Source organism: Thalassophryne amazonica, chromosome 14 (assembly GCF_902500255.1).
Source record: "Thalassophryne amazonica chromosome 14, fThaAma1.1, whole genome shotgun sequence".
Classification (NCBI taxonomy): domain Eukaryota; kingdom Metazoa; phylum Chordata; class Actinopteri; order Batrachoidiformes; family Batrachoididae; genus Thalassophryne; species Thalassophryne amazonica.
In genome coordinates, this window is record NC_047116.1 from 53,126,600 (window position 1) to 53,149,552 (window position 22,953).

General features: G+C 41.2%; 1 protein-coding gene across 1 annotated transcript in view; it reads left to right on the forward strand.

Moving 5' to 3' along the window:
- Positions 1 to 22,953, forward strand: part of LOC117524446 (striated muscle preferentially expressed protein kinase-like) — a 150,324-nt gene that overhangs the window by 95,781 nt on the left and 31,590 nt on the right. Inside the window, 16 exon segments of the mRNA XM_034186232.1 lie at positions 2,096 to 2,268; positions 2,357 to 2,469; positions 3,498 to 3,666; positions 3,801 to 3,897; positions 8,347 to 8,547; positions 9,078 to 9,135; positions 10,713 to 10,790; positions 10,939 to 11,111; positions 11,195 to 11,221; positions 13,824 to 13,976; positions 15,053 to 15,095; positions 15,259 to 15,327; positions 15,456 to 18,162; positions 18,288 to 18,437; positions 18,680 to 18,796; positions 21,793 to 21,960. Of these exon segments, the coding sequence (XP_034042123.1) occupies positions 2,096 to 2,268; positions 2,357 to 2,469; positions 3,498 to 3,666; positions 3,801 to 3,897; positions 8,347 to 8,547; positions 9,078 to 9,135; positions 10,713 to 10,790; positions 10,939 to 11,111; positions 11,195 to 11,221; positions 13,824 to 13,976; positions 15,053 to 15,095; positions 15,259 to 15,327; positions 15,456 to 18,162; positions 18,288 to 18,437; positions 18,680 to 18,796; positions 21,793 to 21,960 (4,496 nt within the window).

Genomic DNA, 22,953 nt, shown 5'->3' on the forward strand with positions numbered 1-22,953 from the left:
CAGTATTTTTGTTGCAAAAGAAAACCATAAGAATTATCTGTAACAAATCATATTGTGAGCCAAACAATCCATTACTATCCGTGTTATAGTTTGAAAATCGATTTTGTTATTGCTTTCAGGCTTGTGTGTTGTGTGCCATTGTTTGTCTGGTTGTGTTTTGTAAATTTAAGTTCATTGATTAATTTTGCATGCTTTTTGGTATTTGTCGTCATGTGTATGTATGTGTCTATATGTACACAGTAAAATCACCAGTGTAAAACTAACACTGACAGTGTTAAATCAACACCGGTGATCTTTTCGGTCACACGGGTACATTGTTGAGTTGTTTTGTTCTAAGTTCTTGTTATTGTTGATTTGTGTGCTGAATAAATTCATTCATTCATTCAGATCTCTCCAGAGATTTTCAGTCAGATTCAGGTCTGGGCTCTGGCTGGGCCACTCAAAGACATTCACAGAGTTGTCCTGAAGCCACTCCTTTGGTATCTTGGCTGTGTGCGTAGGGTCAGTGTCCTGCTGAAAGATGAATCGTGGCCCCAGTCTGAGGTCAAGAGCGCTCTGGAGCAGGTTTTCATCCAGGATGTCTATGTACATTGCTGCATTCATCTTTCCCTCAATCCTGACTTGTCTCCCAGTTCCTGCTGCTGAAAAACATCCCCACAGCATGATGCTACCACCACCATGCTTCACTGTAGGGATGGTGCCTGGTTTCCTCCAAACATGATGCCTGGTATTAACGCCAAAGAGTTGAATCTTTGTCTCATCAGACCAGAGAATTTTGTTTCTCATGGTCTGAGGTGCCTTTTGGCAAACTCCAGGCAGGCTTCCATGTGCCTTTTACTAAGGAGTTGCTTCCGTACCATACAGCCCTGATTGGTGGATTGCTGCAGAGATGGTTGTCCTTCTGTAAGGTTCTCTTCTCTACACAGAGGAATGCTGGCGCTCTCACAGAGTAACCATTGGGTTCTTGGTCACCTCCCTGACTAAGGCCCTTCTCCCCCGATTGTTCAGTTTAGATAGGCGTCAGCTCTGGTGGATCCACACTTCTATTTACAGATGGTGGAGGCCACTGTGCTCACTGGGGCCTTCAAAGCAGCAGAAATGTTTCTGTGCCCTTCCCCAGATTTGTGCCTCAAGACAATCCTATCTCAGAGGTCTACAGACAATTCCTTTGACTTCATCTTTGGTCTGTGATCTGACATGCACTGTCAACTGTGGGTTTTGTATGTAGAAAGCTGTGTACCTTTCCAAATCATGTCCAATCAACTGAATTTACCCCAAGTGGACTCCAACTAAGCTGTAGAAACATCTCAAGGATGAGTAGCGGAAAGAGGATGCACCTGAGCTCAGTTTTAGGCTTCATGGCAAAGAGTGTGAATACTTATGTACACGTTATTTGTTCATTTTTTTATTATTTTTAATACGTTTCCAAAAATCTCATAGAACCTTTTTCACATTGTCGTTATGGGGTATTATGTGTAAAAGTTTGAGGGAAAAAAATGAATTTAAACCATTTTGGAATAATTAACTTTTTACAATGCCCCATTGAGGGACTAATAAAGGAATAACATATCTTAAATGAATAATGTCATTGGGCTCTTTAAATAAGTTTATATTTATACCATTTATAATTATAATGTTAAAGTTCCTATTTGAGAAACCTAGTTAATAAATTCCTCAAAGTACAAGTTACTTTCTTCAAATCTGGATCTATGTTGTCATCTCCTGTTGTCTCAATAAAATTCTTTTTTGTTCTCTGTTGTGCCACATCATAGTCCAAAATCCCTGAACAGGTGGTTCTCTCTATCATCACACACTATATCTTGATACCTGTAGCTGCTCTCTTCTGCCTGATTCAGAGAGGAGTGGTTGTTGCAAAGCCATATGACAAATGCACCTAAAAAAAAGGTGGAAAATGTGAAAAGTGCTTGTTCCTCAAAAAAAGAAATAACATTTTTTTATACGTGTGTGCATTACTTGAAGCGCGTTCCTACCCACCCCCGCTTGTTAGTCTGTGTGGTTGTAGCATGAGGCTCGTTCATCACTCCTACTATAATCTAAGTCGGTGGCAGTTTAAGATGCAAACACTTGATTCCAGGAGGGGTGTGGTTCTGGCCAGTAAACCGGGCCTGTATGAGATGACAATGCCAGACGACAACCAGCATTCCCTCAAGCTGCTAAGAGTGAAGAGTGCTGATGTCAGCGAAATGGTCTTTGTTGCCTCCAACAAGTATGGCAGTGACAGCTGCACCTTCAGCATCGAAATGGCAGGTGAGCAAATGCTGCCACATATCTGAGTGAAAGCACATGGTAGCACCTAAGAAAATAGTAACCACAGCTTATTTATAACTGCCCACAGCTCCCCCAACTTTTGAAACCATCATGGAAGACTTGGACGTTTGTGTCGGCGAGACGCCTCGCTTTGCTGTAGTTGTGGAGGGAAAACCCTTACCGGATATCCTCTGGTTCAAGGTTTCTATCAGTTTTATCTGGAATAGTAAGGCAGGCTTGCCTGGTGGAAGCCTACAGTGTTTCCTTAGTAATTATACAAATAATGAATGTTTATGAGTTCAATGGTACGAATATTTCATGAGGTGAAATTAAATACTGAATTAAATATTTGTTCCATTGAAAGAATGTAAAAATATTTATTATTTGTTTTATATAATGGCTAAAATAGATCCTTGTCATTTGATATTATATTAATTTACAAACAACAGAAAAGGGACATTTTTGTGTGTCACTGCACTGACTTTGTGTACTTCCAAAAAAAAAAAAAAAGACTGTCAAAAATTTGTCCAGCTTTTGTGCATCCCTGCTGCTTTGACATCAACAATCCAACACAAACTTTAAATAGGAGTCCAAAAATTATTCTGACAATGAAGTCCGTGATACTGTGCACTGACTTTGTGTACTTACAAAAAAAAAAAAAAAACTGTGTTCCTCCTCAGTGCAGCAAAAAAAAAAAAAAAAAAAATCATGTCAGAAATTTATCCAACTTTTCATTCTAACTTCCTCCTATCAGCTCTTCATGCCTTCAGACGGCTTCCAGCACTGTGGATTTGTTTGTTTGTGTGTGTGTGTGTGTGTGTGTGTGTGTGTGTGTGTGTGTGTGTGTGTGTGTGTGTGTGTGTGTGTGTGTGTGTGTGTGTGTGTGTGTTTTCCAAGAATTAGCACTGTCAATTAGCTCCTTCAAATCATTGTCTGTCACCACAAAAAACTCCTCATGTTTAGCTAAACGCTGGGGGGGTTCACAGCATGCAATGGTACCAAATGTATGGAACCAAATTGCATTCTAAATGCAACGCAACACAAATGGGACGAATAATCTATGTCATGTGACATACAAAGCACCAATGAAATCACAAGGCTCCACTCAGCCATTATATAAAATATAATAACGTCATGGAAATTGGATGTGCGATACATTAAACTAAATCATACAATCTCTTGGCATAGATGGTATACCTGCTGCTAAAAGTTACAGTCCTTGCTTTCAGGATGGCATCCTGTTGTCGGAGAGCTGTCATTACACGTTTGTGTATGATGACAATGAATGTTCCCTGGTGATCTTAAATGCTCAACCAGATGATTCTGGAGTGTATACTTGTACTGCCAGAAACCTGGCAGGATCTGTGTCCTGTAAAGCCGAACTCACCATTCATGAAGGTAAGGAAACTGTGGAGCCGCTATACCATAAATGTACTCAATCCATGACTTAACAATCATCATGAGTGTTGTGAAAATTATACAAATTTCCCTTTTAATCAGCTTCTTTGATCTAATTGAAATGTGCCCTTTAGCTAAGAGTAAAGAGGAGCCTGTGGAGGATGAAGAAACCATTCTGAGGAAGATGCGCAGACTAACTGACTACTATGACATCCACAAGGAGATTGGAAGGTCAGCTATGTATTCTGCACATAGTTGAAATCCTGCACTTCAGGCACTGTAGAGGTCTTCATGTGTGCACAAGCTTGGAACCGTGCGAAAACGGACTCGTAGAGCCCGTACCGAAAGCCTGATAGGCATTGATTAATTTAAAAAATAGAAACCCAGTCTGAAGGTAACCCAGGGTTAATGGGATCTGCTTTGAAATGCGCCAACTCTAAATTCACCAGATTTAAAATACAGTGGCTGAGAAGTGATGAATGCACACTGACAGCTGTGTAATGAGCTGCTCTCAAAGGAGCAATAATCAGAGCTTAAAAGAGCAAACAGGTTTGATGGTAAAATTATTGCAACAAGGAATAAACTCATGAACTTTATCAAATATGGGATAGAAAAAGTGCAAATATTGGCATATGAAATCACATTTCACATTTAATACTGTATCATTCTATTCATATTTTAGAGAAACTTAAAATTTTCATGTTGTCATTCCATAATGTTTGTAGGATCCCTGACATGAACTCACACACAGACAAATTAAATGTGGGAAATAATTGTATATTTTGCACACACTAGAATTATTAGTGCTCAACAAAATGTGGCATTGTTTCATTTTTGATTCTCTGTTCAGCAATGACGGTGGTACCTGTGCAGGTTTCATTATGGTTCTTGTGAGTCCTGTCTGACTATATGGTTGTGAGACCTGGATGGTATCCAGCGACATAGAGCAACGACTGGTATTATGTCTGTCTGGAGGCAAGCACCCTCCAAAGAGATGCGGCACCAGTTCTGTTGAAATGGATTGTTTCAAGCAAACACATTCTTAGGGAGCCTGAAATGAGGTATAACACTTACATTGTGAGGAATGTCACTAATGACATTTTGGCCATATGGTGTAAATGTTAAGGATCCCACAAATTGGAAAAGGCCCAGAGGACACCCACATATCAGTGGTGACTTCTGGTTGATGGAGATGGATGAGTTGAACAGTTGGACCCAGGGCAGTTCTGTCATGTGGTGGATGAGGTGAAACACAGCACCAGCAAGTATGTGAGACAGAAAGAGAGAGAGAGAGAAGACTAATGCTTGGTGAGAAAGTCATTCACCTAGTTTTGTGCAGTGCATCCAAAAAGAATTCACAGTGCTTCACTTTTACCACATTTTGTTGTGTTACAGCCTTATTCCAAAATTGAGTAAATTCTTTTTTCCCCTCAAACTTCTGCTCACAACACCCCATAATGATAACATGAAAAAAGTTTTTTTCTTAATTCCTTCAAATTTATTAAAAAAAAAAACCTAAGCAATCACATGTACATAAGTAGTCACACCCTTTGCTCAACACTTTTTACTTGTTCAGCCTCAAGTCTTCTTGAATATGCCACAAGCTTGGTGCACGTATCTTTGGCCAGTTTTGCCCATCTGTCAAACTCCATCAGGTTGGATGGGGAGCATCGGTACACAGTCATTTTCAGATCTCTCCAGAGATGTTCAATCAAATTCAGGTCTGGGCTCTGGCTGGGCCACTCAAGGACAATCACAGAGTTGTCCTGAAGCCACTCCTTTGATATTTTGGCTGTGTGTTTAGGGTCATTGTCCTCCTGAAATATGAACTGTCACCCCACTCTGAGGTCAAGAGCGCTCTGGAGCAGGTTTTCATCCAGGATGTCTCTGTACATTTTTACATTCATCTTTCCCTCAATCCTGACTAGTCTTCCGGTTCCTTTTGCTGAAAAAAATCCCCACAGCATGATGCTGCCACCACCATGCTTCACTGTAGGGATGGTGTGTGTTTTCCGCCAAACATGACGCCTGACATTCACACCAAAGAGTTCAATCTTTGTCTCATCAGTCCAGACAATTTTGTTTCTCATGGACTGAGAGTCCTTCAGGTGCCTTTTGGCAAACTCCAGGCAGGCTGCCATGTGTCTTTTACTAAGGAGTGGCTTCTGTCTGGCCACTCTACCATACAGGCCTGATTGGTGGATTGCTGCAGAGATGGTTGACCTTCTGGAAGGTTCTCCTCTCTCCACAGAGGAATGCTGGAGCTCTGACAGAGTGACTATCAGGTCACCTCCCTCATTAAGTCCTTGTCCTCAAATCACTCAGTTTAGATGGCAACCAGCTCTAGGAAGAGTGCTGATTGATCTGAACTTCTTCCATTTTCAGACTATGAAGGCCACTGTGCTCACTGGGACCTTCAAAGCAGCAGAAATGTTTCTGTACCCTTCCCCAGATTTGTGCCTTGAGACAATCCTGTCTCAGAGGTCTACAAACAATTCCTTTGACCTCATTCTTGGTTTGTGCTCTGACATGCACTGTCAACTGTGGTACCTTATATATAGACAGGTGTGTGTCTTTCCAAATGTCCAGTCAACTGAATTTACTCCAGGTGGACTCCAATTAAGCTGCAAAAACATCTCAAGGATGATCAGTAGAAACAGGACACACTTGAGCTCAATTTTGAGCTTCATGGTAAAGGCTGTGAATACTTTCATCTTACTTACTTACATCTTATGTGACTTCTTAGGTTTTTTTGTTTGTTTGTTTTATATATATAAATTTGCAAAAATTCTCATAAAAACCTTTTTCACATTGTCATTATGGGGTATTGTGTGAAAAAAATATATATTTCATCCATTTTGGAATAAGGCTGTAACATAAAAACATGGAAAAACTGCAGTGCTATGAACACTTTCTGGACGCGCTGTATGTTGTACCATCATCGAAATCCTTATTGACACATCTCTCTTATTTGATGCAAGATTTCTTTAACCCAGTATTAGTTGCTCTTCGTGATTTTTCTCCTTTGGTGCACACATGATCACTGCACACACGATGTGCCATCCCTCAAGCCATTTAAAAACACACAGATCTGTAAACCATGGCTAATGGCCCCTTCACATATAGTGCAAGGTTTGGACAGCGTTTGGTCAAAAATGGCGAAACAGCGGGAAACAGTTCGAAATTAGTGCACCACGAAGCATCACAACGACGGGCAGGCATGCACAAACCCGTTGCGAGAGTTCGTGCACGCGCTGGTGTCTTTTGGGCAGGAACACATAGTGCCAGCTGCGGCTCATTGCCCTGCTTATGTGGAGGAAATATAAAAAAACCAGACAGTACCTGTGGGACCACATCGCGCCGCTTATATGGAAAAAAAAAACATACGATCCACTGGATGCAAATTTGTGCCTTCTAGAAGCTCTGATTGCCAGTCAGAGACTTTACCACTGAGCTTTTTCTTTAAAAGGGAATCTGCCTCATATCAGGAAGGACATGGAAGTATTACAAAAAAATTAAATAACACACCATATAAAAACACCACATTTATCACGCGAGCAAAACAAATATGATCCATCTGTTCCTCTGTAAATGACCCATGGTCACAGACATACAGTCTGGAAATGACATGAATGAAAAGAAGTTCACTTGTCTCATTCATGTCCACATCTGCTGGCGCACCTCCACGTGCACGTGCACATGCCTTGTGGACAAAGCGCCGCAGGACACCGCATCATGTGGAACAGAGCTCACATGGGTGACGTGACAGTCAGACCGCCTGCTGCATGTTCTGATCTGGCGGTCCGTTTCAACTTGGGAGCAGCCTGTCCATGTGTGCGTCATGCACGCTTGCTCACTGCACCACATCGCCACAGCGATATATGTTTTTATTTATGTCCACTTGATAACAGCAAACAGACACACGTGTGTCACAGTGGGCAGTTGTTTGTCCTTGTCCGTCCAAACACAGTATGTGGTGTCCAGCTGGAATGTCCAGATTCACAGATTTACACAGCTACACCTGGACACACCTCCTGCCATCTCAACACACACACCAAAGCCACAATCGTGTGGGAATTTCTCTGCGAGTATGAAAGTGATTGTCTACAGTCTCTTTTCATGCCAAGAGTGTGACTGGCCACAAAAGTGCCATGCGAGCGGTGGTAGATTTTCGTGCGTCACCTGGAATTTGGCCGGCACTTGCCGCGGGAGGGTGCAATGGGTTCACACAGCACACACTTTGTCTTTCAGGCGCTTGTGTGCACAAAAAGTTGTAGCAACAGGTGTACAAGGTGTTGGAGGCAGGGACAACATTACAGGGTTTGCACACAATTCCTGCATCATGCTCACTAAGTGTGCACTTCATCCAAACTTCGCACTATGTGTGAAGGGACCCTAAAGAACGTATTCCAAGGCAGCCCCAGGGACACTGACTGGCTGATATTTGGGAGTAATCCATCTCTTGTTTCAGACTGGGCCTCAGGTCATCAGAACCCAGGGAACCTGTGAAGACTTCTCATGGCCTGTGGTCCTGATTGTTTGCATTATGGCCGACCTGAATTAAACAGTTAAAACGAGCCTGTGATTTGACCTGTTGAAATTCCTATCTTGATTAGATTGGATCATGTTGGCTTTCAACAATCACAGAATTAAAAGTTGTTTTGTTTTTTCTTTCCATAGGGGTGCATTTTCCTATGTGAAACTTGTGTCCCAGAAAGTAGACAACATGGAGTACGCTGCAAAGTTTATCTCCACACGGGCCAAGAAGAAGACCTCTGCGCTACGAGAGATGAACCTGCTTTCCAAGCTGGATCATGAGAGAGTCCTTTATTTTCATGATGCCTTTGAGAAAAAGAATGCAGTCATCATCATCACGGAAATGTATCCTCATTATGACGATCAAATACAGCCTTTAGAATACACAATATGCACTATGCCTTAAGATGTAACTTTTATGTCTTTGTTTGGAAAGTTGTTTTGTTAAAATTATTTCATACCATAGAGATGAAAAAAACCCGAGTGGACATCCTCATTCACTAACAAGTAGCCAGGCCACCATCTACAGTCAGGTATTGAATGATGTTACACAATGTAGTTTGTAATGTTTGAAGAGAAGGATCCTTATTGGAGATCAACATCAGTTGACACAAAATTAACCTGGTGTCAGTCCTGTCAGTCACAGTGTGTCTGTGACAGAAGACAGTTCTGACGTTATTGACTTGAGTTGTGGATCTTGGTATTGCTGTGAGTACAGCAGCGGCTTTCAAAATAATGACAGTTACTTTCCCAATATGGTGGACAAAAATATCACGGAAACAAGCTCAGGGTCCCCTCCAGACTCGTGGAAAATGTTACATAAACTCATTGTTTTTACACTGGATGCAAAAATAGTCCCTTAATTCATTTGAAAGATGTCATGAGGAGCTGCTTGAAAGGTTTTCGAGGAAATCAACAGTTACGGAATCTGATGTATGTTTTTTAATGCTTGAATGTAAATCAGTAGTGTTCAGAATAATAGTAGTGCTATGTGACTAAAAAGATTAATCCAGGTTTTGAGTATATTTCTTATTGTTACATGGGAAACAAGGTACCAGTAGATTCAGTAGATTCTCACAAATTCAACAAAACCAAGCATTCATGATATGCACACTCTTAAGGCTATGAAATTGGGCTATTAGTAAAAAAAAGTAGAAAAGGGGGTGTTCACAATAATAGTAGTGTGGCATTCGGTCAGTGAGTTCGTCAATTTTGTGGAACAAACAGGTGTGCATTAGGTGTTCCCTATGTAAGGATGAAGCCAGCACCTGTTGAACATGCTTTTCTCTTTGAAAGCCTGAGGAAAATGGGACGTTAAAGACATTGTTCAGAAGAACAGCGTAGTTTGATTAAAAAGTTGATTGGAGAGGGGAAAACTTATACGCAGGTGCAAAACAATTATAGGCTGTTCATCTACAATGATCTCTAATGCTTTAAAATGCACAAAAAAAACAGAGATGTGTAGAAGGAAACAGAAAACAATTATCAAAATGGATAGAAGAATAACCAGAATGGCAAAGGCTCACCCATTGATCAGCTCCAGGATGATCAAAGACAGTCTGGAGTTACCTGTAAGTGCTGTGACAGTTAGAAGATGCCTGTGTGAGGCTAATTTATTTGCAAGAATTCCCCGCAAAGTCCCTCTGTTAAATAAAAGACATGTAGAAGAGGTTACAATTTGCCAAAGAACACATCAACTGGCCTAAAGAGAAATGGAGGAATATTTGTGGACTGATGAGAGTAAAATTGTTCTTTTTGGGTCCAAGGGCCGCAGACAGTTTGTGAGACGACCCCCAAACTCTGAATTCAAGCCACAGTTCACAGTGAAGACAGTGAAGCATGGTGGTGCAAGCATCATGATATGGGTATGTTTCTCCTACTATGGTGTTGGGTCTATATATCGCATACCAGGTATCATGGATCAGTTTGGATATGTCAAAATACTTGAAGAGGTCATGTTGCCTTATGCTGAAGAGGACATGTCCTTGAAATGGGTGTTTCAACAAGACAATGACCCCAAGCACACTAGTAAAGGAGCAAAATCTTGGTTCCAAACCAACAAAATTAATGCCTCGTAGATGTGAAGAAATCATGAAAAACTGTGGTTATACAGCTAAATACTAGTTTAGTGATTCACAGGATTGCTAAAAAAGCAGTTTGAACATAATAGTTTTGAGTTTGTAGCGTCAACAGCAGATGCTACTATTATTGTGAACACCCCCTTTTCTATTTTTTTTTACTAATAGCCCAAATTCATAGCCTTAAGAGTGTGCATATCATGAATGCTTGGTCTTGTTGGATTTGTGAGAATCTACTGAATGTACTGGTACCTTGTTTCCCATGTAACAATAAGAAATATACTCAATACCTGGATTAATCTTTTTAGTCACATAGCACTACTATTCTTCTGAACACTACTGTATAATAAATACAACATTTCAGTTAAAATGTAAATTGGTTTTATAATAATTAACAACAGCAATGGTTCTTTTATGTTTTGATGCCACTAGATACGTTCATGCATGAGACAGGTGCTGGAGGGACTGGACTATCTTCACCACCTAAACATCATACATCTGGACATAAAGGTAATTTTTCAGACATTATGCATTAAGCCTTAAATATTTTTTCTGCTTATTCTCTCAGTCATGTTTGTGGATTTTCCGCATTCCACCCTTTATCCTATTGAAAAAAATGAAGTCAGAATGTTTTCTCCTGATAAATTGTTTTTTGCAGCCTGATAACATTCTCATGGTGGAACCGAACAGTGATCAGATCCGAATCTGTGACTTTGGCAATGCAGTCAAGCTCACACCTGATGAGGCTCAATACTCCAAATACGGAACACCAGAATTTGTTGCACCAGAAATTGTTAATCAGACTCCTGTGTCAAAAGCAACAGATATCTGGTAAAGTACTTCCACCACAAAAAAAGATTTTCTTTCTTGTGTTGATGGACCCTCTCATCTTCATGTTTCTTTTTCCTTCCCAGGTCAGTTGGAGTTATTGCATACCTGTGGTAAGGAAAACTATTAATTTATTTAATGCAGACATGTTCCAAAGCTTCATTGATTGTTTTTGAAGATATTTTAACCTTTTGAGTCTGTAAGTGTGAAATCTGCAACAATTTGGTTTATCACCATCACATCCATCCTTCTTACTGAGCGCCAGTTCACGTGGGCTTTTGAACCTGTCCACAAGCCTTCCAGCATTAAAAGGAGCCAGTTGGGCTACTGGTGAGGTTGATCCTAGTTGTCTCCCTGGGGAGGTCTTCTAGGCATGTTGAACTGGGAGGAGGCCTCGGGGAAGACCCAGGACACGGTGGAGGGGATGATATTTCCCAGCTCGCTTGGTCTGTTGCTACTGCTGCCCGGACGGATAAGTGGCAGAAAATGAATGAATGAATTTAACAAATGAACAAAGAGCCATGTTATAAAACTAGTTTTCCAGGTTAAGAATTTCATTCAAAGACAGTATATATATATATATATATATATATATATATATATATATATATATATATAGTTATATTGGCTATAACTCTGGCCAATATAGCTCTGATTGGCTAGCTGTTGGCAGTAAGCTCTAACGCTATTTGTCAGTGGGAACCGATCCAATATAACTTTTGGTCCTAGCCTTTTTGGATCCTTTTGGATCCAACATAACTTTCTGGCACCAAGCATGCCAAAATACAGGTAAATGATGGGCAGAAAGGCTAATCTGTGATTGGCTATTGCAATCTGAGTGGAGAACATATATATATATATATATATATATATATATACACACACACAAGGTCTATTAGAAAAGTATCCGACCTTATTATTTTTTTCAAAAACCATATCGGTCATTCGCCTGTGGGCAGTCTTTGAGTGAGGAGTCGCCCACCCTCTCGTCGATTTTTTCATTGTTTAGGAATGGTTCAGAGACTGCTGCTTTGTTTGATCAAAATTTTTTCAAAACTGTAAGGCACAACTGAGTGGACACCATTCGATAAATTCAGCTGGTTTTCGGTAAAAATTTTAACGGCTGATGAGAGATTTTGGTCTGGTAGTGTCGCCGTAAGGACGGCCCATGGCGCCTGACGGCGATCTGCGCTTCGAGGCAGCAGCGTCTCGCCGTTTCAAGTTGAAAACTTCCACATTTCAGGCTCTGTTGACCCAGTAAGTCGTCAGAGAACAGAGAACTTTCAGAAGAAGTCGGCATGAGGAATTTATTCGGACATTCCATTGTTAACGGACATTTTGTAATGAAAGAACGTGCGGGCAGAGTCGCATGTTGGGCTGGACCCGACCGCGGGGGGTCGCGACAGGAAAAACACCTCCGTGTTGGAAACCTTAACGGGCAAGTTGGAACATGCCCAAGCTGTTAAACAATTTCTCAGTTACTCACTTGTTGAAAGCCATCAAAAGCCGCCTGAATTTTACAAATGATTTTCAACACAGAGGTGTTTTTCCTGTCACGGCGCACACGACACGGAAACGACTCAGCGAATTTGCCTGCACGTCTTTCATTAAAAAATGTCCTTAAACAGTGGAATGTCCGCATAAAGTCCTCATGCTGGCCTCTTCTGAATCTTCTCTGTTCTCTCACGACGTCCTGAGTGAATTAAGCCTTAAATTAGGATGTTTTCAGGTTGAAACAGGCCGACGACGGCGCCTGGAAGCGCTGCATGACGTCCCGCTGCGTGGGAAGTCCTTACAGCGACAGAAACACCCCATAATCTCTCATCAGCCGTTAAACTTTTCACCGAAAACCAGCTTAATTTCTCGAATAGTGTCCACTCGGATATTCCTCACAGGTCCAGAAAAAATTTTGATAAAGCAACGCGCGCCGTCTCAAGCAGCGTGTGAAACAAAGGAATTCAGCCGAGAGGGCGGGACCACATCTCACTCAAGGCCTGCCCACAGGGAAATGACGTCACCGACACGCGTGAAAAAACTCACGCATGCGCACGAGGGTTCAAGCATGATTGGTGTAATCGCATGTCATTCAAATCCATATAGTTTTTTTTTTAAATAAAAAGGTAGGATAGTATATATATATATATATATATATATATATATATATATATATATATATATATATATATATATATATATATATATATATATATGATGTGTACTTCATTTTGACCTATGATTGACCTTTGACAAATGTGACCTTGCAAATTTTGGCAATTCCCAAACCCACATACATATACATATGTGCCAAGTTTGATGTACTTTGGAGTGAAAATCAAAATTTTGATTCTTAACCCCAATGAACTTGACCTTTGCCTAAACAAACACTTTCAAGCTAATCTTGGGATTAACTGTCATCTACATATGACGTTTGGTGGAAATCATCCAAAGCGCATAGGAGGAGTTTTATGCTAGTATGGTTATCTTTAATCAGGATACCCATACTGGCAACAGGACATTACTTTACTCAGCCCTTGATGCAAATGAAAATGCATTAAGTTTATGACGTAACCTCCTGACTACCAGGTATATCCTCCTAAATGCCTTGCTCGTAGTCAGGAGGATATATATAGTGATGAAATAAATGTACATATTTTTTGTTCCTAAGTTTGCCTGTCAAGAATGATGTCTGTGTTAAACTTGTGTTTTTTCTATCAGTCTGACAGGAGTTTCTCCATTTGCTGGGGAGAATGATCGCAGCTCTGTACTGAACATCAGGAACTATAATGTGGCCTTTGAGGAAAGCATGTTTGCTGACCTTTGTAGAGAAGCTAAAGGTTTCATCATAAAAGTGCTAGTAGCAGACAGCCTGTGAGTACTTCAATCAGATGTCTACTTGCTCTAGCTGAAGCCCTGTTCTCAGTTTCTCAGCTTTGCCTGCTGGAAGGTTAACTTAATTCAATTCAGTTCAATTTATTTCATTTATATAGCACCAAATCACAATAAAGCTACTTCAAGGTGCTTCACACAATTAAGGGCTAACCTTACCAACCCGTAGAGCAAGCACACGGGCAGCAGTGGTATGGAAAACCTCCCTCTGATGATATTGAGGAAGAAACCTTAAGCAGACCAGACTCAAAGGGCTGAATCACTGCTTCACACAGTTTGACAGGTTGAAACCTTGTCCTCACCTTGGAAAACCTTTTAGAAAGATTGGGAAGGTGCTGTGGTAAACTGGGTGTATTGTCATTGTGCCACAATCTTGTTTTAACCATGGTAAAATTTTCAGGATGTACAAACATTTAGTTTTTTTTATGTCAGAACCTTTGACCTACTTTGGTCACCCCATACTGTTCTGTGAAATCATGTTGTTGCATTGTTGCACATGCTGTAACATCATTGGGAATTTTTTTGTAAGTGCCACAGTTCTACTAAAGATATACGTATTTGGTACAGCTCCAACATTTATGCCACGTTTGTTTTTGCACATATCGCACTGTGCAAGCTTGCAGTACATCATCACAATGCACACTTGATTACATTTGTTGCCAATTGTGACTTTCACGTGCCAGTGTGTCACTGTTATAGGCTGGTGATACATCGTGACAAACCGGAATGTATATTCATGAAAGTGAGAACGGGTTTTTGTTAGGCATAATGCAGAATAGGAGGAGTAGTAGTCGTCATGCAACTAGTCACTTTTCATTTAGCACTCTTGTAAAGAATTTATCAAAAGAATGATAAATTCACTTGTGTTTGACCATCTTATTCAGATATTATAAAATTATAAGATTCACAGCTTGTCTTTACCTTCAGTCACTGTCATGTCTCTCTGCCTGTTGCTCCCACTGAATCTTTGTTCTGTGTTTCTTTTTTAAGACAATAGGAATCACTTAATGATGCTGGATAGTGACAACAGTATGAATATGATGTCCTTTGTGTTTTAGGAGACCTGATTCTCAGGAATGTCTCCGACATCCGTGGTTCAAGGTAAGACAAGGACACTGATTAAAGGTCCCACCATAACCCATTCTCTCTGCAATGTTTTTAAACTAATAGAAGTAGTAGTAGTAGTAGTAGTAGTCGTAGTATCAATGTTATTTTTGGTTATTGGTTTATTTTTGATTGCATTTCATTTGTCCCTTTTGAACAGACACTAAGCAAGGGGAAAGCCATTAGTACAGAGGCCCTGAAGAAGTTTGTGTCTCGTAGAAAATGGCAGGTGAGGCATTTTGTAAATTCTTATTTTGGATTTCTACATTACACTGCATTCCAAATACTCACACATGACTCAGACAAAAATATTCATCCCATCTTCTGTTTTTCTGTGTCCTGTTTCTTCTTATTTAGAGATCTCTGATCAGCTATAAATCAAAAATGGTCATGAGGTCCATATCTGAGCTACTGAATGATTCCTCCAGCCACATCTCCATTGCAGTTCCCAGGCACCTTAAAGAAGCTTCCCCTTTGCCGTCATCTTCCTCGGATTCCGATGAAGACATTGATGAACTGCCCTTCATTCCAATGCCACTTAATATGGAATTTTCTGGATCAAGAAAGTCACTGAATGATATCCAAAACAGTGAGCAGGAAGCAGGGATGCAAAATGGAACCACTAATTTGATTGACTCTGATGTTCCATCCCCTGAGCCAATGGAAACTGATGATAAAGAAGAACTGACATGTAAAGGCCGTCTGCAGAAAAGGTCTTCACAAGAGAATGATAAAGGCTCCTCAGATGAAGAATCACTTGCAGAATTGCAGCAGAAGCCAGAGCTGTCTAGAAAACCCCTGCAAAGGGGTTCCAGCATGGAATCAGACAGACCAGAGAGTGGACGACGAAGGGGAGAGCTGAGACGTGGTGGGTCAGCTGATAGTGCATTGTTGCTCCGCATTACACCCGAGGAAGGAGTTGGTGAAGGAAATCCAGAAGATGGCAGAAAGGTTCTCAAAAAAGCTGTCTCTATGGAACTACCAAGGCGGAGCGCAAGCCCAGGTACTGCCAAGTTGAGTCAAGAAGATTATGCCCTTAAACTGGAGCTCATGAGACAGCGACTTCTTCGTGGCGGCTCTGTGGATAACAAGATGAGTGGACTGCGAGGACCTCTGTTGGAGACATTAGGAATGGGTGATGAAAAGCGTACAATAGCTTCAGATCGCTACACTCGAACCGCTCATTTCGGCCCACCCCCTTTAATCAGATCTGCATCCAGTGATTCCCCAAGGGGTGAAATTCCTAAACCAAAGGTTTTACCCAAAAGTTCTTCTTTCAGCCAAGGTGATTCAGAACCAATCGCTTTGCATAGACGGTCAGGAGCTCCCTTGGAAATACCTCTGGCACAGGTGGAAGAGCGACGGCTTAAAGAAGCTATATCTATGTCAGCTCTCACTGAACAAATCAAACTAGACTCCCGTCCTGTGACTCCGAGAGAACCTTCACCAAAACCATCAACTCCAGAATCTGCTATGCAAGAGAGTCCGACCAAAACAAAAAGTGAGGAATCTTTCACTGAAAAAGAGAGCAAACCTGATGAGGCTTTGTATGAAAAAATGGATGAGGTACCTACAGAGAGTAATTTTGATGAGCACTTGAGCACAAGTGTTTTCTCGGAGAAGGACATGAGCATATCAGAAGAAGCAATGAATGAATCAGAGTATACTGGTCATGCAGAGCCTTCGCCACCTTTGGTCCAAGGCTCAAAATTAGAAGAAGAAAAGAAGGAAGAAAAAGAGCAAGAAGAAAAAGAAGAGATTATGGAAATAGAGGAAAGCACTGTAGCTATTGTTGACTCGAAAGCGAGAGATACTGAAGACATTTTAGAAGAAAAGGTAGATAAGGAAGTAAATATACCTGTGAAATCCTCTGAGATGATCATCACCACAAGTTCAGTTATTGTGAGACCAACACAAGAATATTCTAATACATCTGGAACTGTTCAGTCACCTTATGTAACACCATCACCTCCTGCCCTTGTTACTCTTCCAGATGGCAGAACATCAGCATATGCTAGCATTATGCAGACAATAATGGTCCCTTCTCTTCAACCTCAAAATGATACACCTTTAGGTCCCTCTACACCTGTTGTCCTTGCAACCACCTCACCATCGTCATTTGTACCTATATCTTCATTGGCTAACACATCCTCTGTTATTCCTGGTCCTTCAAAGCCTGTCATCATGTCAACCACTGAGCATGCTGCTGTATATTCAAGGGTTGCATCACCTGAAATGATAACTAGAGAATCTAGTCCACCAAAAACACCCACACAGTCTTCACCTCAGCAAGAACAGTCTACAGGAGCTGACTTAGAGGACATTACTTCTGAAGAGGTCTTTGAGGCCCGGTTTAAAAAGCGTGAGTCTTCTCTCTCAAGAAGTCTAAAATTTCTGTCCCGATCAAAGGCCGATGACAAATCACAAGCAACTTTGTCAAGTTCTACACAGTCAGGTGAAGAGATATACAGACCCGGGCCAATTGGTGCGCCCTTGGAATTAGCACCAAGAAGACTTGAGGAGAGATCAAAGTCAGTCCAGGACATTCATGAAGCTCAAAAAGACCAAGGCTTTATGAGGAGGTTGTCAATGCGCTTGAGAAGAACACCATCAACTGAGCGCAAAGATGAAGCAGCTAAATATGAAGATTCATTTGCTTCAAAACGTCGACTTTCTTGGACTCTTGGCCGAAGAGGGTCACAGGAAAAGAAGGATGTGGAGATGATCCGCATGGATGGTGGTGGTGATACAGTGGTCCAACAAGATGAAAAGGATGTGAAGAACCTTAATGAATCACCGGTCTTGGCAATGCGTAGGAAGATCGAATCAACAGTGGCTGGGATTTCCACCAGAATTCGTAGCTACTCAGAGGAAAGGAGAGCATCAGAGGAGAAAGAACCAAAGAAGGCACCCATTCTTTCCGTGCTTCGTCGTGCAACATCAGAAAGCCGAGCTATGAAGAGTATGACTGCTCCTCAGAACCAGCTGGCATCTCAGGCCACAAACGGAGCCTCTTCAGAATCATTGGACTCAATGTCCAACCTAAAGTCAGAATTATCAAAGGGTACGCAAATTTGGTACCTTCAAACATTTAGGGGGAAAGCTCAAATGATTGTTTAATTCCTAGAATGAGGGGTGTCTAAAGTAATTACATCAAATTTATTTATGTGGTTTATTTTTCTTGGACAGGTGTGGAAGCTGATCGTCGGTCCCGCTGGGATCGCTGGGGTCTGACCAGAGGGAGGCGAGACAAGACTGTATCACAGCCTGATATACCAACAGCAATCACCAGAGAAAATAGTTCCCTACGTTCACGGCAGTACTCCAGACTGGCTTCTGGTAACTCACACCCATGTGTATTAAAAGCAAGCATTTTCTCCTTGTCCTTAATTAAATACTGTAATATCCTGTAAAAATAAAAACTACCATTACCTTAAAAACTACCATTATCTGCATAATCAAGCATAATTCCAAAAGTAAATATTTCATGAGACAGTTCAACCAAAAAATGTTTTCTTCAAGGACAATATAAGAATCATCTGTGGACATGATTTAAATGGTTTAACGGTTTTGGCCTCCAGATTTTCCTCCAATATTCCATATTAAGCTCAGGGACCACGTGCTCCTAGAAGGGGATCCAGTAACCCTCAGCTGCCTACCAGCAGGCAGCCCCCACCCACACATCACCTGGATGAAAGGTACGATAGAACATGTATCTGCTTGAAACAGTTAGATGGTCAGAATTACTTCATTTATCAAATTAATTTCAATACATTTGCACTGGATCTATGGATTATGGACATATAATTATGTTTAACAGTGTATCTCACTACATACTGGCCCATATTTCAGTGACAATAGAACTTGGCGTTCTCTACAAATGGAAAAAAACAAGTCCTTATGTAACAAAATGTTCCTTATGTAACAAAATGAGTAATATCACTCCATGCAGCAAACCTTACTGGTGTAACTCTAATCTCAGCAGCTTTGGATCAGCAGAAATATTGCAATAACTTTTTTTTTTTCCCATATTGTGGAGTAGCATGATTAAATCCTTAATAGCTATGTACTGTTATTTCTTAGTGCGGCGGGGCGGGAGGGGGCCTGTTTGTACTGGAGCACAAACTCACCTGTTGCGCATTGTTGTTTTTGTTTGTTTCACACGACAAGCACGGGGACATTGCTGCAGACAGGAATAAAAACTGTCTGACAAGGACAACTAGAAGTGGAGATAGTGCATAAACACAACCAAACATCCTGTTTGTGTACCGTCTGCCACCTACTACCAACATGTCAATGTAGTATTAGAATGACTTTTTTAATTGTTTGTGTCGTATTCACGGAGCGTAGGATTACTTAAATCAACCACCAAGATGTAACAGTGATGGTGAGCAGTAGGGGGATGCAGCTAGAAGATGGTTATCCTCTCTTTAATCCTCACCAGAGACGTTACATAAGACACTAATTGTAAGATTGTTGAACTGTGTAAAGTTGCCCCCCACATTCCCCAAATCTAACAAATTGTTTGTACTACCTTTGTGCTACAAAAATGTTTGTCCTGCTTTCATTTTAAAGGTGTTAATAAAAGTTAAATTACATCATCAAAGGTTAGCCAGCCTCTCCACATTATACAAATTAAATAAAAACTAGCAGCGGTGCCTGTTTTCACCTGGGTGAAGAGTAGTTAAAAAAAAATTTGCCAGTATTCTTTGTTTGAATAAAAAATGTAATCATACCGTTGAATCAACGCATTAATGCTGTGGTTTTAGAGTCTATGGTGCATCCAGAAAGTATTTACGCTGCACTCTTTCCAATTATTTTTTATGTTACAGCCTTATTACAAAATGGATGAAATTTATTTATTTATTTAAAATTCAACATACAATACTCCATAACTACAATGTGAAAAAGTTTTAATTTTTTTTTTGTTTGTTTGTTTTTGCTAATTTATTAAAAATTAAAAACTAAGAAATCACATGTACATACATATTCACAGCCTTTCAGAACAACCATCTCTGCAGTAATTTACCAATCAGACCTGTATGGTAGAGTCACCAGATGGAAGCCACTCCTTAGTAAAGGTCACATGGCAGCCTGCTTGGAGTTTGCCAAAAGGGACTCTCAGGCCATGAGTGGAGCAAGATGATGTCCGGATTGAAAAGACGTTCCCGCTAGCTTGGCTAACGGGGAATTCACCTTTGGCTGACCTGGTAGAGTTCTGGTCTTTAGTTCAAGCAGTCCGGGGGTTCGATCCCACCGCTGTCGCGGCCACAAAGGTCCTACAGTCACATGAGAAACAAAACTGTCTGGTCTCATGAGACAAAGATTGAACTGTTTGATGTGAAGGCAGAGTGTAAGTTTTTGGAAGACACCAGGCACCATCCCTACAGTGAAGCATGGTGGTGGCAGCATCATGCTGTGGAGATGTTTTTCAGCAGCAGGAACTGGGAGACTAGTTAGGATTGAGGGAAAGATGAATGTAGTAATGTACAGAGACATCCTGGATGAAAACCTGCTCCAGAGTGCTCTTGACCTCAGACTGGGGCGACGGGCGACGGTTCATCTTTCAGTAGGACAATGACCCTAAGTACACAGGCAAGATATCAAAGGAGTGACTTCAGGACAACTCTGTGAATGTCCTTGAGTGGCCCAGCCAGAGCCCAGACTTGAATCCGATTGAACATCTCTGGAGAGATCTGAAAATGGCTGTGCACCAACACTCCCCATCCAACCTGATGGAGCTTGAGAGGTGCTGCAAAGAGGAATGGACAAAATTGCCCAAAGATAGGCGCACCAAGCTTATGGCATCATATTAAAGAAGACCTGAAGCTGTAATTGCTGCCAAAGGTACATCAACAAAGCATTGAGCAAAGAGTGTCAATACTTATGTACATGTGATTTCTTAGTTTTTTATTTGTAATAAATTTGCAGAAAAATTAAAAAGAAAGAGCTGGCTCACATTTGATACCCGATTTTACTTTTATCACTATCCTTAAAATGAAAGCAGGACAAACAAAGACAAACAAATGAGCACAATCGTAGCCCAAATGAGTGGGTACAATTTTTATATGATTTGAAAAATAACTGCTTAACATTAAGCTGTTAAAGGACTTTCTAACGGTGAAAGTGTTGAGGGAAGGAAACCAGATGTATTATTACAAAGCTTTCACCAAATGTCAAGGAAGCCAAAGTGTCTGTGGACCACATAAAGGCACACAGAGGAATATTTCAAGAATACCTTTGCACCCACCAGGCACAGAGTGAAGAAGACTGAAGTTTGCTGTCAAGCTCTGTTTTGTGATATCAGTAACAAAATCTCAAGGCCAAACAATAAAAATAGTTGGGTTGAAGCTAAAGGAATCATGTTTCAGTCATGGCCAGTTGTACTCTGGCTTTTCTCGAACATGTTTACCTGATAACCTGTTAATATTTGAGAAAGAAATTGTAGCAAAAAAGATTGTACTAAATTTATTACGTCTGTTCTTTTAAATATCCGTACAGGTACAATCAAAGGTATGACATAAAATTGCAAAGTGATGATGGGTAATGAACATGCTAGTATTTTATTAAGCAGCCATGAACCATGTGTACGTTAGATGGGTCTCTGTAACACTCTACAAATATCTCATTTATGGTCAGCAGTGTTAAAACTATTATGTCTGTGACTAAAACATCTGTATGTATGATTCTTCAGATAAGAAGCCTTTGGAGATTGATGCCAGGATGAACATGATTGCGTGTCCCGATGGCCGGCAGCTACTGATGATCATGCAGACGACAAAGAAGGATGCAGGGATCTACGAATGTGTTGCTACAAACCCTTTGGCCTCTGTGTCCAGCTCATGCATAATCTCGCTTGCTCGTAAGAACTGATATGGTCCTCTCCTGTAGATCAGTGTACAAGGAGCAGCTATGTTATAACTTTAACATAGTATCATCAGCTCATCTTTGTAGGTTATACGAGGTCTGTTAGAAAAGTATCCGATATTATTTTTTTTAAAAACCATATGGATTTGCATCACGTGTGATTGCGTCAGACAAGCTTGAACCCTCGTGCGCATGCGTGAGTTTTTTCATGCCTGTCGGTTGCGTCATTCGCCTGTGAGCAGGCTTTGAGTGAGGTGTGGTCCACCCCTCTTGTCTATTTTTTATTGCGAATAAATGTCTGAACGATTTGGAGCTTTGCTGCATCAATTTTTTTCCAGAAACTGTGAGAGACCTCCAGGTGGACACCGTTCGAAAAATTAATATGGCTTTCAGGGACGATTTTATGGGGATTAAACAGATTACGGGGTGTTACTGCCGCTTTAAGGACAGCCCACAACTGCTGAGAGTGCGGCGCGCTCCCAGCCCCCATCGACAGGCTGACACCCCGCTGGAACAACCAGATCATTTCCAACGTGAAAGCTTTGTTGATCCGGGACCTCATCTGACTTTCACAAAAAGGCAGAATAAGTGGACATCAGCACTTTTTCCGGCACATTCCACCATTACAGGAGTTTTTTTCATGGAAAGAAAAGCGGAGGGACGCGCCACAGCTCCGTTCATTACGCGGGACAAAATCACTTCGGTGTTGGTCTCTCAGGACAGCTTTCAGGTGGATTTCAGACGGATTCCGGTTGCTTTCCAGTCATGTGAATATCCGATTGTGATTGTGCATGAGCTGGACATGCCAGAACATGTCCCGTGAGGCTTCATCACGGCGTTGCTTTGCGCCAAGCGGCTGCACCGCGACGCGCGGAACTCCTCCGTACGTCTGTCTTAATGTGCTGGAAAAGTGCTGATGTCCACGTCTTTTCACAATTCCTGTGCTAGTCAGATGACATACCGGATCAAGACAGCGTCCAGTTTAAAA